Source organism: Poeciliopsis prolifica, unplaced genomic scaffold (assembly GCF_027474105.1).
Source record: "Poeciliopsis prolifica strain line A6 unplaced genomic scaffold, Auburn_PproV2 SCAFFOLD147, whole genome shotgun sequence".
NCBI lineage: Eukaryota > Metazoa > Chordata > Actinopteri > Cyprinodontiformes > Poeciliidae > Poeciliopsis > Poeciliopsis prolifica.
The window spans coordinates 217552-235704 of NW_026562522.1; the positions used below are offsets into that span (position 1 = coordinate 217552).

General features: G+C 38.5%; 1 protein-coding gene across 3 annotated transcripts in view; it reads right to left on the reverse strand.

Annotated features, from left to right (window-relative positions):
• The window catches only part of aass (aminoadipate-semialdehyde synthase), a 33628-nt gene that overhangs the window by 9597 nt on the left and 5878 nt on the right, over window positions 1-18153 (reverse strand). For all 3 annotated transcript variants that reach the window (XM_055025425.1, XM_055025426.1, XM_055025424.1), the window contains exons 5-14: window positions 16769-16836; window positions 16523-16669; window positions 16320-16398; window positions 15046-15173; window positions 11198-11346; window positions 10949-11071; window positions 10651-10762; window positions 10465-10524; window positions 9887-9954; window positions 484-605 (exon numbers count right to left, since the gene is read on the reverse strand). In XM_055025425.1, the coding sequence (XP_054881400.1) occupies window positions 484-605; window positions 9887-9954; window positions 10465-10524; window positions 10651-10762; window positions 10949-11071; window positions 11198-11346; window positions 15046-15173; window positions 16320-16398; window positions 16523-16669; window positions 16769-16836 (1056 nt within the window). The remainder of the gene's footprint in view (window positions 1-483; window positions 606-9886; window positions 9955-10464; window positions 10525-10650; window positions 10763-10948; window positions 11072-11197; window positions 11347-15045; window positions 15174-16319; window positions 16399-16522; window positions 16670-16768; window positions 16837-18153) is intronic.

The window sequence follows — 18153 nt, forward strand, 5'->3', positions numbered from 1 at the left end:
AATCTGTTTGTAAATGTTTGGTTACCATTGAAAACATGATTTGACATGAATGTGACATAGTACAGCAGCAGTTTTTTTTGTTGTTTGTTTCTGTTTCTCTTTCTTATAATCTTCTCATGTAATGTAATAAGCAGTACAGTGTACAATTCTCTGTTCTTTTCTCTAATTGTGGAAACACAAAATTAATAAAAATGTGTTTTTAAAAAACGTTTACAGTTTTTCCATCATGGAATGTCAGAAATATAGAAACAGTAATAATGCTGGTGTTTCAGCATTATAAACAACAAATACGTGGTGATTTCCTGGTTGGGATGTTGTTCAGCCCACATAGTGATGGAATGTGAACTTCTCCAACCAGGACAGATCCCAGAGGGTAGAAATGTTGGAGATGAAACACATCTCTGGAGCAACAGTCAAAAGACTGAGTGAAAATTTTAGTTATGACCAGATCCAGCCTTCCAGTGCAAAGACACCAGTACTCACCAACAGTCACCTGGGTCCTCTCATCCCGGGTCAGATACTCCACCACAGGCCCAGAGACGTAACCTGAGCCCATCAGCAGAACTCTCTTCATACCAGTTTTCTTCAGGATCTGAGCCTTTTCCCTTAACAACACACACACACGCACACACACGAACAATAAATTCTTGCAGTGTGTTTTGTTAGCAAGTGCATTTGTCATATTTTTGATTAATTATTTCAAACTAAACAATAATATGTTATCAAATTTATTAGTGATTTGTTCACTTATTATTTTTATTTATTTACTGAATGCATTTGATTGTCATCATGGTAATTTCAGATTAAAAGCTCAGTTTCTTAGATATCATTTGTTTTAGTCCAAGATGAAAGACCAAATGTTAAATCCATTTACAGAGTTGTAAAGAATAAGTAGGAGCACAAGCATAAAAAACACATCTCAACTTTCTACTTCTGGTTGCACAATGTCTTCTCCATCTTGTAAAAACATCTAAATAATGTTTAAATGTTTTTTTGTATACTTATGATCCTGTGCAGGATCATAAGTATACACACCCTTCTAATATGTCAGATTTTGGCCATGCATAAAATGAGACCTGACATCAATTTACAGCATTTTCCACCAATAATGTGGCATTTCCATCCATCAAATATTTTGACAAAGTAAATTGAAAACAATATTCACTCGTCTGCCTTCACTCACATAAACAATACAGTGACATCTCATTCTTAATTCTGGAGGGTCTTTATATGTTTAAAGGGCTTTAAAATGGTGTCAGTTTTATGGCATTTTAACACTGTCACAGTAATCTGTGACAGTGCGTGTATGGGGTTCTCCTCCAGGGCCTGTTACCTCTGAGACTCAATTTCAAGAAAACAGCTGGGTAATTCAGATCATACTTTCCCAGGTATGATATCCTGGGAAACTAAAAATATTCATCTGGATGGACCTTATTGAGCAGAAACCAACAACATTTCAAATTCCAAAGAAAATGTTCTACCCTCACTCCACAAACAACATGCAGCAAGAATAATTTCAAAATGAGTTAACCCTCTCAGGTTCAAATTACTTGAAGTTAAACATAAGTGGGCACATACACTTATCTTTAGTTGGCTAATTCTGATAAAGAATTACCTTGACTCAAACTTGGGAATATAAAAATAAATATATGAGATAAGAAAAATATAATTGTGCTATTATAAAATTAGCATAATAATAGAAAAGATCAAAATATAAATGTGAGCAACAGAGAAGGGTAATTTCAAGAAAAACTGCACTAGATGTTTATCCATGTTTGTTGTATAAAAATCAACAACATACTACATGTGAAACCGTGTTACAACATGTGTGTTCTAATACCATCAGAAATGTAAACATTCAGAGTCTGTTGCCGTCACGATCGGAGAGTCCGTGTAAGCAAACATGCACAGTTATTAACTTACCTGTTTCTTTTCCTTTTAAGTTTGGATTGAGGCGATTCATCGTGGGTGCACACGATTGTTTTTTGTTTGGGTGTGTTTGACGACATTCTAATCGGTTATTTTTAGGTAGATGTTTTTCCGGTTTTCTTTTGGGTGAAGTTGTTTCCGGCTTGGAGCGCACCGGGAGCCAATTATGTGATGTGGCGTAGTCATCACAATGTGCTGGTTGTTTTTGTTTTTTGTTTGGGTGTATTTTGATTATAAATTTATTTATTTTTCCTTCCTTATCATTATTTTGTATATTTAAAGGATTTGAGTTAGAAATAATTGCTTAGTTTTTGTTTTGTTTAGCTTTGCTTTGTTTGATGGAACTTCCTCTGGGCGGAGCCTGTAGCTATAAAAGCAGGGCTCTGTTTCACAGAGGGCAGTCTGCACCTGGACTCTAGAGGTGCCACACTGAAGGTGAGACCGTTGGACTGTGAAGGTACTGCTGTGCTGTTTTTGATTTTAACCTGCCTTGGACATTTTTGTAAATATTATGCATTTGCCGCTGTTGATTCACTGCACTGATTAAAAAAAATAAATCTCACTAAAATAATCCCTGGCCTTGGCCCGTCTTTTTTTTTTTTTTTTTTTTTTGTGGTGGCCCAAGTCATAAAAGAACCCCGTCACATAAAGCTTTAAAGAATCTGACGAAAGAGGTTAGTCTCTTAGGGTTTATCGAATAAAATAGCAGCAAATTTGCTTATTTCATAAGTTTATAATCAGCAACCTTCTCTCCTTTGAGCTTAAAATCTATAATGTCAGATCAGTGCAGCCCTCCAGTACTGTAAGGTACAAAGTTCCTGTTTTTGCTGCTATCAAGGAAAACATTGACTACACTTGCTTTGCATTATCCCCACATGATGACAGTATGATCCTATTACATATTATATCCTTGATTAATATGGGTTGTTGTTCTGTTGTTGTACAGTGTTGTTGTAAGATCTTGTTCAATGTGCCCTTTTTAACTTTGAGCCCCTGCCCCTCCAAACGTCTCTTCCCGGCCTTAGCCATCTGTTCAACAGAGAGTGGCTACTGTGTCACTCTGTTGCAGAAAAACAGACCAACTGCCAAAATTAGAGGGAATGGGGTAAAGCCAAACTCACAACAATTAAAGTCTACATGAAACACAAACATGTGTTTCATTTAGACACACATGTCTAAATTTGGGAAAATTGTGATAATGTGAAATAGGATAAAAAGCTGTTTTGGATATTAAAAATACAGTCATAAACATTTAATAGGAAAATGGTAATAACCTTTATTCAAAAAGCAAAGACATGCTTTCACACTTTACACATTCTAAACTGCTGAATTTGTCTAAAGGCTGATTTGAAAATTTTTGATTATTTCCATATCAGGACAACAATAATATGAACATTATAAGATAATCACCTAGAGCGACTTATGGCATTGTCCAAGCCTCTCTTCCTTCAGAATTGTGTCTGAATTGTGAGTCAGACACAATTCATTACTTCCAGACTAATTGGAAGTGACATCACACATGTGAATGTACAGCAGCACTCTGCCTCTTAATTAGAATAAGAGAAGATAAACGTTCCCTCAGGAGGTTTATGCATCTTGAGAAGCAGAACTCAATCAAAAGGATTAAGATTTCGCAGGGAGAGCTTGTCTAGAAAATCATACTTGGGATCAAGTAAGAAGAAACTGATCAAGTCTTGGAGGTGGCCTAAATATGAGTGAGAGGTACGTCTTGGTGTCACTGATCACACTGAGGTGTCCCTTTTAGTGCCTGATATCTTTAAGACAGCTGGTTGTATGGAAGACTAACTGACAAAATCAGAAACAAACAAAAATACATCACTGGAAAGTTCACTGATCAAAGTCGTTTTTTAAAATGATTTTCCCACTTGTTCCAAACAAGTTGTGCAGCTGCAACATCCACAGGTTAACAAATAAAGTAAAATAAATTAATCATGGCTCTGCATAATCTGTTGATCTTCAGATTATTTTAAAGCCAAACAGAAAACAAAAACACTCTGCAAGACAACAGCCACTGTTCTAAATGACATAAATGTGTGGTTATTTTATATCAGTTCTACTCTGAAAAGAATTTCAGTCACTAAATCAAAAAACCTGTCCCAAAGAAGTATCAAAATGCACCTTGAATTTCTAAAGGACTTTGTATTGATCAAACCAGACCAGACCCTAACCAGCTTTGTCATTCCCCACTTTATCAGCCCTGATCCAACTTTTCTTTTAACAAATGATGTGGAAATTGGATGAAACTGTATGAGAACTCTACACATAGGGTAGAATGCGACTGTCTGATTGGAACAGTGGAACAGCCATGTGGGACGGACTGATTGGGTTCATGACTGAAGCCAAGCAGAATTTCAGACTTGAGAGTGCAGTGAAACAGTTCCTGGGCTGGTTTGTTGTTTAAGGCTTGGTACAGTTCTACTCTGGGGTTCTGTTAACCAGAACCTTTTTTATTTACCTGGGTCATTTGTGTGTGTGTTTCCATTATGGGTTCTGAAAACAGGGCCAATTAAGTGGATTAGCACCCATCCCATAAAATATGGAGTCGTCCCATATTTGACCGTTAAATGTGTGTCCCGTATTGAACCGATACATAATGGTCCAATAGACACACCTATAACAAAAACATTGAAACTAAGTTTAACAATAATGGGCAAAACAAAACACAGGAAATATTAAGGTCAGCTACACTGTCGTGGCGGGAGCTAAAGAACCTCTGAACCCTACGGACTGACGCTGAACATCCCGATTGCTTAGAGACAGACAGCTCTTGGCAACTGGACTACGCAGCCGCGGTGAGCTGCTATCAACCCGTGTCTTTTTGAAACAACCTCTACCTGATTCTATGTACTTAGAAGAAAAAATGCTTTACTAAATGCAGACAAGTGAAAAGACGCGCATTATAAGCTGAACAATTTCCGTGAGGATGGATACTGTGTATATCGATCGACAAAAAAAAATGTGTCCGTCATGGCACAGTGTGCTGGATAGAATGGATCAGGAGAGGAATTGCAGACCCGTCAGAACCTAAAAAACCAGAAATCAGCGTTTCTTCATCCTCAATCATCTCCTGAGGTACAGAACATTTTGCTATGATTGATTCAGTTTCTTACTGTGACTTTAGTTGATTTTAGTTTGCTTATTATTATTGTTTAGCATATTGTGTTTGGATATCTAATAAATAATAGCATTAGCCAAAATAAGTGGCCATTTAAAAAACAAATCATACTAATAGATTAACACTAAATGCATGAATATTTTCTATATTACATTACTTTCTGTGTGTTTTATTCACAAATGTTGATATATTTTATGAATAGTTGTTCAGTGGTCATTTAATGTATTACTTCATTAATGTTTTATTAACATGGTTTACCAGTTTGGATAACCTGACTTCCAATCAATGAAGAAAAAACATACCAAGCAAAAATGCACCAGACCCAGACCTGCAGGCCAGGGGCGGTTCTTGCTGGGGGCCAAGAGGGATTCTGAATAAATTATACTAAATAAATGTCTTTTAAAAATATTTAGTGGTTGATGTTTTTTTTAAACGTTCACAATGTTATTTTAACAATGAATTAAAAATTATAGTGCTGCACCTTTAGCTGCTGTATTGGGATAGGATCGCACTTTCCATCTGCCAGATCAGGTTCTGCAACCTGAATCTCTGACGACACAAGTGGCTCTTTGGTTCACATATTAAATTATGAAATATTCCTCTGTTTGTGTTTAATTATCTTTTTAGTGTCTCCATAAAAACACTGACTACACAGGTCCCTGTGGTAAATTTGGTGTAGAACCAGCATTTAAAGAAAACAGTAAAAACCATATTATACACACATAAGAAAAAAAAAATCCCTTCTCACCCACCGAGGGTGGTTCTTAATGTCCCCTGAGCTCGGGTCCTCTATCAGAGGCCTGGGAGCTTGAGTGTCCTGCGCACTATCTTGGCTGTGCCAAGGACTGCACATTTCTGGACTGAGATGTCTGATGTTGTTCCTGGGATCTGTTGTAGCCATTGCTCCAGTTTGGGGGTGACTGCCCCGAGGGCCCCGATGACCACAGGCACCACTGTGGTCTTCACCTTCCAGGCCCTCTCCAGTTCCTCCCTGAGGCCCTGGTATTTCTCCAGTTTCTCGTGCTCCTTTTTCCTGATGTTGCAATCACTTGGTATTGCTATATCTACCACAACGTCTTTCCTCTGTTGTTTATCCACTACGACAATGTCTGGTTGGTTCGCCCTTACCATTCTGTCTGTCTGGATCTGGAAGTCCCACAGGATCTTAGTTCTGGTGTTCTCCATCACCTTTGGGGGTGTTTCCGACTTTGATCTCGGGGTTTCCAGTCCATATTCTGCACAGATGTTTCTGTACACTATGCCTGACTGATATCGGTCCCATTTTTGAGTCTGTATCCGCAGCCAGTCTTGTTGATAATTTGGCTGAGGGGGTTCAGGCCTATGCAGAACAGTAGCGGGGGTTATGTCATTCCATGTACGCTTTCCCTGCCAGTATCTTACACCCTGCTGTTATGTGCTGGACTGTCTCAGGGGCCTCCTTGCACAACCTACACCTTGGGTCTTGTCTGGTGTGGTAGATCTGGGCCTCTATTGCTCTGGTGTTTAGGGCCTGTTCTTGGGCGGCCAGGATGAGGGCCTCTGTGCTGTCCTTGAGTACAGCTTTTCCAGCCATTGGTAGGATTTACTGATATCAGCCACTTGGGTTATTTGCTGGTGGTACATCCCTTGTAGGGATGTACCACCGACTCTGCGGCCCGACTCTCTTTTCAAGAGAAGAACATAGTTATCAGTAGTTGTTGTCGCTCTTTTATCTTCTGGGCAAAAATATTTGCCAACATTTTACAAGCTGTCTTACGTATATTTAAATACCGTATTGTTATTGGCACACAGGTAGAGAAGAAGCACAGAGACTGTTTAGCCAATCAGGACTCAGAACACAATGCACTGTGAAAAAACAAAAATATCCGCGAAGGGGCTTGTCCTCCCATGATGGTATCTCTGGCACCTCAACCTTCGTTCCTTGTTGTCTGAGACATTCACTGTTGAGGCTTTGTTTGTTGAGGCTTTGTCCCTGATGTATTTATGGATCTTAGTTGTTTCATCCTGGATAGTGGTTCTCACACTCACTAGTCCTCTGCCTCCTTCCTTGCGGCTCGTGTACAGTCTCAGGGTGCTGGATTTGGGATGGAAACCTCCATGCATTGTGAGTAGCTTTCTAGTCTTAATATCTGTGGCTTTTATCTCCTCCTTTGGCCAGCTAATTATTCCAGCAGGGTATCTGATTACTGGCAGGGCATAGCTGTTTATCGCACGGATTTTGTTCTTGCCATTGAGCTGGCTTCTCAGGACTTGCCTTATTCGTTGGAGGTATTTAGCTGTGGCTCCTTTCCTTGTGACCTCATCAAGGTTGCCATTTGCTTGTGGTATACCTAAGTACTTGTAACTGTCCTCTATGTCTGCTATTGTTACTTCTGGGAGTGAGACCCCTTCTATGCGGATGACCTTCCCCCTCTTTGTGACTCACTGATCCACCAGGTGTGGATCAGTGAGTCGATGTCTCGCTCACACTTGGCATACAGCTTGATGTCATCCATGTAAGGTAGGTGACTGATGTTGGCCCCATTTTTGAGTCTGTATCCGCAGCCAGTATGTTGATAATTTGACTGAGGGGGTTCAGGCCTATGCAGAACAGTAGCGGGGACAGAGCATCTCCTTGGTATATGCCACATTTGATGGACACTTGTGCAAGTGGTTTGCAGTTGGCTTCAAGGGTGGTTTTCCACAGCCTCATAGTTTGCAATGAAGGCTCTCAGAGTCCTGTTTATGTTATACATCTCTAAGCATTCAATGATCCAAGTATGTGGCATTGAGTCATAGGCTTTCTTGTAATCAATCCAAACTATGCACAGGTTGGTGTGTCGGGTTTTGCAGTCTCGGGCAACTGTGTGGTCTACGAGGAGTTGGTGTTTGGCTCCTCTACTATTTACACATTTTTGAAATTTGATTAATGACTCTTATGCTGTTTTGTAATTAATTACCCAAATCTCTCTGGAGTCACCTAAGTAAGGTAAAACTAAAGAACAGTGCAGAATCTTAGGTTGTGACTGGGAACAGAAAGGTGTTTGGTACTGAAACTATGATCGACCCATAGTTCATGAACTATGAACTGAAATAGTAAACCCTGACTCATATTGTTAAGTTTTCCATAGATGTATAAACATTCTTATTTAAAAAAAAAGGCCAACGGCCACATAACGTGCAGATAAAAACAGGGGTAATACAATTTCTAAGTATGAATTTTAAATAAAGTTCAGGTTAATGACTAGTTTTTATGAGGTATTTGCCTGAACTTCTACTTTGATAATAAACTGGCTTTAGTAAAATGTTCTTCAAATGACTGGAAATGCATAGTTTTGAGTAGATTTTATTTTAATTTCCAGAGGAGCAGACCCCACTAGGACTGTGTCACTCCACAGCTGCATGTGCCTCATTAATGTTAGCAGATGTTGGCAGGTATGATGTTGTCTTAAGATTCTGTTTCAAACCAAGTATATACACACCTCTGAAAAAAATTAAGGTTCTCTTATTTTACTCTTTATCAGTATATGTTTGAGTAAAATGAACATTGTTCTTTTATTCTATGAATTACAGACATGTCTCGTAATTTTGTTTGTGAACGTAAGTGAATAAGAAGTTAGATTTAGAAAACGCACAAATCAATATCTTCTCATGGGGCTTAGCCCTGCTGGGGGCTAAGCACCCCCAAAAGGTCAAATCCTAGAATCGCCGCTGGTGGAAACATTCAATTTGGAAAAGCTCTAATCACAGATAAAGACCCTGCTGCAGCTGCTACTACTCTGCTGCCCTGCTGCTGATCTGCTGCATTCTAAATATAAATGTCCACTTTTACCTCAGCATCATTCAAAAGTCCTACCTCCCTAGCTGCTTGTGTTTGGTTCTGGCTCTTGTAGCTGGAGTTCCTGTGGTGGAAACACACCTTTAAAGCTGCAGTATATTTGTTATGATACAGACAATCTCTGAAAAAAATTTGGTTCCTCTGCCTTCTCTCAGTGCTCACTACAGAAATACATAGATCAGTCAGAAAAAAACAATCAGAGCCAGGAGAAGGGTCTTAGCACTGTTTATCACTCTCATCTATGCATCGCTCACAAATTCCACACGTCTCTCTGCTTAATCACCACAGCAGAGCCTACAATAAATGCCACGGCTAGTTAGAATGGCCAACGATGACAGGAGATAAACAATTTTCCTGGAACGGTATGTTATTTATGTGCCATTATTAAATTTAGCACCAAGTACACAAGATGATTGACAACGTTGAGGCCCTATTCCTAGTTCTGATTGGTTGTTTGTGATCAGGAGTGGTTCCATTTCTTACGACAGCAATAGTAACTCAAGAAGGAGGTGGGGATCAATCTTTTCATAGATTATCTGTCTCATAACAGTCTGTTATAACATAGTGACAGCTTTAACAAATATGTAAAAACATTTTTGTAAAAGATACATACTGCAGCTTTCACACTTGTTTAATTCTGAAACAGTACGTCATCATATTGAAACGAACCCTGATATTAACAACTGTTGATATAGGAATGCAGGTAAGAAGACCTGTAGCGCTTTCCTTGTTTAGGTCAGATTATGTATAAAAATAACTGGATTAAATAAGGGGTGTTCAGTCCTCATTTTCTATAATCCTGCAACATTTAGATACAGGTCTTTCCCAACAAACCTGAATCAAATAAATGGGTTATTACAAGGCCTTGATAGAGCATCAGAGGGAATTCAGACAATAAATGTGGCTTCTAAGCACACTGCCTCCGATGTATGTGCAGTAAGGCTGCAACCTTCAGAGCTGACAACAGAAAGCAGTGGCTCTCAGCGACCAGCAGGGGGACGTACCTTTTCTCTCGCATTTTTTCGATGTACTCAAACTTTGGGGTGAGAGCTCCATTGGAGGTGATGATGGCCTGGAGACAAACATGCTTAGATGGTCACATTAATATATTGCAAGAAAAGGCTTGATTGTTTTCTGTCATCACAATGGAAAATTATATATTTTCAGTGGTCCAGATTTCTTTATGATATAATCATAAACTGGTCCCGATGAAAAGTTTTTAGGCTTTCTGAAGATGTTCCCAATGGGAATAGTGCTTCAACGTTGTTGTCTATGTTTGGTTATTCTAAATTCAGGTGAATTTTAAGGAATTTCATATCTAGAATCGGAATGTTTGTGAGTGAATATGTTCTACGATAGAACATATTACACCTAGGATTTTAATCGGCTAGTGTGTGGTCTCATGTTTAGAAAACCAGCCGACTATCGGCCAACAACAGTGTAAAATCGTGTAATGTGAACTGGGGCTTTACTTAAACTTTACACTAGTTTCTATGACATCTGGTGTAAACAATTTTTAACAATGCTCCTTACTCTGCCAAACAAATCAATAATATCTGGATAATCAAATGACATCACTTACATCTCTGACTTGTGGGCTGAACTCCTCTTCATTGAGTGACTTGGTGGCATCTGAGAGCAGCTGGAATAACACACTGATCATCAATAAATGACTTTCTAGAAATCCAACCCCATCAGTCTAAGGTTACCAATGTAACATGCTGCAGCGCTTTCACAGAGGCCTCCACAAGGAAAACACACAGCTTACCATCTCCCAGATGTAAGGGAAGAGTCGGTCTCCAAAGTACTCAGTGGCTTCAATCGGGAGCTGGGCAGGAAGGTTGTCAATTGAGCACATGAGTATCCCATTTCCCTCCACGCTGCACAGACACACACACACCCACACACGCACACACACAACATGGTCTAATATTAGTCTCAGTTCAGACTATGACTATGTTTCTTAGAAATTGACCTAAGAAAAGTGGTGAGGCTAATAAAAGTGTAAAAAAGCTTCAGTGATGTTCGTAATGAAGGGCTTCGAAAGTGAGCTGTCTGCAGTGTACCTGTCATGGTCTATGTGCTGGTCTGCGTCATACATGCAGAAAGGCTTATCAATGGTGGTGCACTCAGTCATGAACTCTATGGAGCCTCCAGTATCTGCAGATATGTCACAGATGGCCAGTAGTCTGGGCAGAAAGCAGACAGTTAACACTCAGAGCATCAGCTTTATTCATCATATCAACAGTAAAAGTTATAGTTACTGCCTGAAAATATCACATTACCACAATGGCTGCTTTTTAGGGGTTTCTTACTTGTGAGGCAGCGCTGGTGACCCCTCGTTGAGAGCATTCAAGGATCTAAGAGGTCTGATGAGCCTCTGGGCATCAAGGCGTCTGAGAAGCCTTGGGGTGTGGGGATCCCAGTAGATGCCATTAATCAGACATGTTGTGTAGGGAGCAACCTGGTTGAAAAAGACACGACTGATGAGAGACCAGGCAAACCTGCTTCATACAGCACCACATTATGCTGCCACAATCCACACAGCAAGCTCATTCTCCACAAGCAAGTTCCAAATATAATGAGAACAATTCAGATCAGCTTTATTAAAGCGAACCCTCATTTCTCGCGGGGGTTGCGTTCCGAAAAGAACCCATGATAGGCGAAATCTGTGAAGTAGTCACCTTTAGTTTTTTACAATTATTGTAAAGTATAATTATATACTCTGCACTGAAAACAAAGAACAACACCTATTTTCAGACCCAAGCATTTTTTTTAACAAATAGAAGTCTTTCTTACCAATATCTACAGTAAAATATTCATTTTAATCATCAATACGAAGTACAGTAGGACAAATTGTGACTCGCGTAATATGCCTCTGACTGTGACACTGCGGCCCGACTCCGCTGAAGCCTGTGGTGCAGGTGTGTTTTTTCAAGAGAAGAACATAGTTATCAGTAGTTGTCGCTCTTTTATCTTCTGGGCAAAAATATTTGCCAAAATTTTACAAGCTGTCTTACGTATATTTAAATACCGGCACACAGGTAGAGAAGAAGCGCAGAGACTGTTTAGCCAATCAGGACTCAGAACACAATGCACTGTGAAAAAACAAAAATATCCGCGAAGCCGTGAAAGGTGAACCGCATTATAGCGAGGGTTCACTGTACTTCACTATGCATCATCCATACCTAAATCCATGATTATTGTGGCCTAGAATTATAGATTTTGTGGCACCTTTTTCAAAACGTGGTCAATGATGCAAATTACTCAAAGTATATTTTTGCCCTCAAATGGTCATAGCAAAAAGTTTAAATTGAGACACACAGCCTTCCCTTTCCTTCTTTTTTCTGAGCAAGTTCTAATCCCTCCTTACCTGAGAAGACCCTGCATCACCATCCTGCTGCTGGCTTCTGGTCTAATGTCTTCTCCCTGACTCTTTCTATTGTGACAATAAAGATTTCTTTTAAATATGAGAAAAGCAGCAGTGAGCACAAATTCTGTACAGAAATTAAGAGGATTGGGTTTATTCCTAGCATTAGCTGGTGAGGGAAGAAACATGTGTAATGCCAACATTAGTATACTTAGCTTAATATGTCATTTAGAAAGTATTATCTGAAACCAAAGTGTAATGTTCAGCAGGTAACTCTGGCTACCTGCTGAACATTACACATCCTAACACCACCCATCTTGGATCCAAGCTGGGTGGTGTATTGGTGTACATGCACCAATACATGTACACTCATAGTGCATTTAAAGATGGCTCAGAAAATCACGTCTGCACATCTTAAAAAGTGCAGGCCGCAAAGGGCACAGATAAAGGAAATGCAGGGGAGATGTCCCACATGTCCAGTTACACCATTGACGCTGTAAACAATATAAGCAAACTGTACACATGGTTTATGCAAAAAAAAAAAAAAAAAAAGAATTAAAGAAATCACACATGCTTTTATCTTGCATTTTCAGCTTTCAAGAGACATAATGAAACAAGAAGTTAAATTAGAACAAGGCTAAGAATATTGATTAAAATTCAGCCAAATGCAGTGATTGGTCAGAAAAGAAGAAAATGCAGAAGACAAGGTGATTTGTCAGATTTGCTGAAAAGTTGCAAAAATTGCTGAAAACTACAAGTCAGCGTATAAACTGTTAATGATTTCTAAGCCCTAGTCCACGTGGAGCCACGTCTTTTTAAAACAATGTAGTAGAGATGTTAATTTTTATAAAATATATTCCACACCTTACTCGTTTAAGAAATATGTTCCTTCACACGGACTGCCGCATTACAATATTGCTTTAAACATGCCACACCAATAGGGGGCAGTGAAGGGGAAAACCTATACTGCCCCCTAAAACCTATGTCAGCCAATCACCATCCTTCAAAATGACCACTGAATGCTATTAGGAATTCAACATGAACCCGGGAGATTTATTTGTGTGGACAGGCAAAGAATTTGAATAAATTTTAATACCTTATTAGAAAATACAGTTAACCTAAAGCTAGCCAAGTCAATGTAGACTTGGAATCTTGTTAAAGCAGGTATGTGGACGTACATGGAGGTTGAACGACATTGTGCCTCGAATGGGAGGAATAATTAGTAAATAATAATAAGTAATTCCTCCACTGCATGGTCAAGCAGTAAAAGTAATTACATATGTGACATCAGTTTCACATTATTTGTTGCAGACTCTTATCTGTTAACCTCTTAGTCTCCAGTTTCCTATGTCCCACCACACCCAAAATAGGAGAAATTGCAAATTTTCACTTTGGCTGGAGTTTTTAGTTTTATTACATGGAGGTTAGATGTAGATGAAAGGCTAAGTCACATAAAAATCTATTTGGTTTATCAGAAAGTAGATTACATGAGGACAAGGCCTGAATTTGCATTTATAGTTGCAGTAGTTGGGATTGTTAAATATTGATTTTATTGGCGCTTTTTACACAATATCAACATTTAAATAAAGGCTAAGGGAAAAAACAACAAAAAAGTTTTAGGAAAACTTATCCTTGTTTTAAAGGAGCAGTATTATGGATGTTGTATTATACATTATATGGCATGGTAAAGTAACAATATTACCTTATAAAAATGTAGTAGTAAAAATGTAGTTATAAAAATGTAGTAGTGAACATATCAAACATGACTTAAAAAAATTTGACTTTTTGACTTCGCCTTGAAATTGGGTCTCTTAAGAAACTCCCAGATTTTGGCTTCAGCACATCGTTACAACCATGCTTCTCCATAATGTCATTTACAACCATTCTTAGGAACACTGGACTGAGAAGCTTTCTATAATGAGCTCGGCAGATAAGGTCCACCAGATGTTTGAAAGCAACTGCTGCCACTAGTCCAGAGGAGCTGAATTCCAACCAGGCAATGTGCATGAAAGAATCAAAGCAACACTGGAGATATGTTTTTGATGAGGGAATAACATTATGACATAAAGTAAAGTTTAAAAATCAGATTCTACATAATGCTGCCCCTTTAATGATAAGATCTTTTTTTTTTCCAAACCAATAAATATTTGCTTAAAAAATTAATATTGACAAAACACAATTTAGTCATAATCAAAGAGTATGGAGCTAAAACTGTCTCATAATTCACAAATGCACAAATGCAAAAGATCCACAAATATACAGGACGAGATCCACACTGTGCATTTCTGAATCTTTTGCATTTGTGAATCTTGGTCCGTGCATTTGTGAATTATGAGACAGTTTTAGCGCCATAATGGAGCACTAAGTGGAATTTCTATTTTCAGCCATTTTACCTCAAAACAATATTGCACAACAATATAAGCAACAGATATATTAAAATATGTAAGAATAACACAAGAAGTATTATTGTGTGCTTGTCGAAAACAATTATTGATGTAAAGGCAACCCTTTTTTCTTTATTTAGAAAATGTCACATGCAAGTGTGGCGCATCAGCCATCTCATATCTGATATACCAATCATTTACCCACAAAATAGCGATAAATAACCTGTGTACTGTGTGCTTAAGCACTATAGGTTTTAATTAGGGCAGTTTTTGATTTTCATACTGCTGGACAGTATGATATTAGTTCCTGCTGCTGAATGGAACATGAGAGCTCCAAGTGACTGACAAGAGCGCCTGGGAGGCTGCAAGGAGGCGGTGCGAGGAGGGGGAGTGAAGAAAGGGAACTCACGCTGGTTCTGAAGTGTGAGGTGTAGATTTCTGGGTGGTTCTCATACTCCATGGGATCATAGTTGCCATCACTCTTCCTCACCAGGTGGTGGCGTCGGCTCAGAACTGTGGCATAAACTTTGTTCATATCTATGAAGAACAACTCTGTTAGTGTGTTGTTAGAAGACAACACCAAGTTTAAAGTTGACACATTTTGTCAGACAACACAAACTGAACTAAATGGATTCATTTTATCCTACAATCTGATTGTGTACATGCACAGAGATACTTCATAAGATGAAAATGTATTTGAATTAAATAATTTGAATGCTTTGTTTATATGAGCTCAAAATTACTTAAACTAATTATGACACGTGTTTACATGCCCCAGGCTTTATTCAGGATAGAAACACTGACATGCACATCCATCCATTTTCTTCTCGTTATCCGGGTCAGGTCTTTGGCCCTTAAGTAGGGAGGCCCAGACCTCCCTCTCCGAACCTAGCTGAGGAAAATTGTGCTTTTAGGTCATGTCCTGCATCTCCTATCAGGGAGGTGTCCATCCTAACCAGATGCAGAGCCACCTCAACTGGTTCCTCTGGATGAGAAGCAGAGGCTCTAGTCTGAGTCCAGAGTTTCTATCTCTAAGGCAGAAACTAAACACCCTGCAGAGGAAACTAATTTCAGCTGCTTGTATCTGTGATCTCATTCTTTTGGTCTCTAGAGCTGTCCCAAACTATCCCTCTGTAATCAGGGCCCATACCTACATGAATGTAAAATTTTATTCCAACAGATCTTAATTCAATTAGAATATTCCGGTGTTTAAGTGATGCATTTTCATTTCAATCGGCCATTTATGTAAATGTGCTAAGATAACAGTCTGCTTTCTCATGTTGATGTGTTTTAGTCAATCATGAAAACAGAGGGAACTCTGTTTGTTGAAATGAAAAAAAGTTCAATAAATTGATTAGTTTCATTGCACAAATAAATTTTATGACTCTTAAATCATGTATGAGGGATGATTTATGTAATCAGGGCCCATAATTACATGAATGTGAAATTATTTCATCTTCTCGTTATCCGGGTCAGGTCTTTGGCCCTGACCCGGATAACGAATTTTTAGTGAAAAGGGCAAAGTTTTAGTGAAAAGGGCAAAGTGATAAATATGTGACACTGCATAGTAGCCATTTTTCCAATGTGTATGTGAGATGATGGCCATTTTAGTCAATGTTGGAACTCAGTTTGAAAGGTTTGAGAACTGCTGAGCTACACACTGCTGCTGTGGAAACGCCATACCTCCAGTTTCAGAGACATCTTTCAACTCATGAGGTTCAACATATTCAACAGGAAGTTCATTGATTATATCTTGGGCTCCCTAAAAAATATAAAATACAAAATAAAGGAAAACATAAAAATCATTGATTTTCTCTTAGCTTCAGCTGCTTTTAAAACTCATTCTTGATGTTTGAATATTCAAACTGAATTGAATATTTATGTACCTTGGAGACATTTCCTGTTCCAGTGAAGCAAAAGGTGAGGGGGCCAATGGATCTGGGCATGAGTCCCATGGAAATCTCATAACCACAATCCCTCACAGCCTGGATGGCCTGGCTGACGTTCCTGTAGTTGTGTGCCATGCCAATGTGCTGTGAACATCAGATAGCAGAGGTGACAGATAGCTGTTTGTTCCTGTGAAACATTTCTGGACAGATTCAGATCAAATAAAGTAAGAATATATTTGTTACCATGAAAGGAGTGTGGTGGCCAAGAGCCAAGAAACGAAGTCCCAAACCATGAAGAATGTTAATCATTCCTACAAGAGAGAAGAGTCATTTTCATTTTAATACATCCATATTGATGAAAAAAATAATGACCAAAAAAAATTACTTTTAGTCATTTTAAATGAAATTTGGATTGATTTAGCAAACAAAAATTGGTTTTCTGTTTGGTCTCGCCTAAAATCTAAGGCTATATTCACTCTGAGGTCTGAAGTGATTAAAATCTGATTTTTCTGCCCTTATGTAACCTGTATTTGATCTTTTCATGACAGCATGAACACCACAAATCATATTTGTTCAAATGTGACCTAGCGCACATGGATATGTCGTCTTAAATTCGACAATTCTCTGATCAAATGTGACCCAAGTCTGTATGACTAGGTGGCATCCATCTGACCTATACATTACTGATAAACATTACTATTCAGCATTCTGATACACAAAAGCGGGAAGAAAAACAACAAACATTTTGGATGATAATGAAGATCAAGTTGTTATTGTGATGACTTTGGTTGAATAACAACTTTAAAATAGCAAGAGACACTGCACCATTATCCATGTTTACGTACACTGAGCATGCTCGCTATGTGTGAATGTTATGAACTCTGATCTGCCTTGTTGCTGAAAAAGTGCTATCTCAATAAAACTCCTTCTACAGAGTCCTCCACTTTTAGGCCGTTTGTAGTTCACAAACATGTCACATATATTTAGAAATGTGAACAACCACACGAAAAAAATAAAGAAATCAGATTTCACAAAAAAAAAAAAATCAGAACTGAGTCACTGACTCAGTCGCTTACATGATTTCAAAAGATGAACTACTGTGCTTTTATCCTATTATTTTAATGATAAATATTTCTCAAAGACTACTATAAATTCCACAGTGTCGCTGTTTTCCTCTATACTAACTGGGTACATTACAACATCATCTTGTGATGTAATGAGGGTAAGTCAAACCGTAACCAACTCAGGCTGAATGCACAGAAGCAGAGGAAGTTGTGAGGATTCAGTGATGATTTGAGCAATTTCTCAGTTTTGGATAAATTGCTCAAAACTTTGCTGAAATCCTCACAACAGGGTAATTACTGGAGAGTACTTGGTAATAACATCACATTGCAATGCTGAGGAATTTACAGTAGACTGTGAGACACACTATTAAAAACTTTTGTGTGCACAGGATGAAAGCACAGTAGTTCATCTTTTCAAGTCATGTAAGTGGTTTTATTGTATTTGTGACATTTTAAGGCCTGCAGTGTGAATGAGACCTAAAACCTAGCTCCAACAAAATCTGGCTCCAATTAGGTGAAATTTTATTTTATTTGTAAGTCACTTGCTACAGTTTCATCATAACA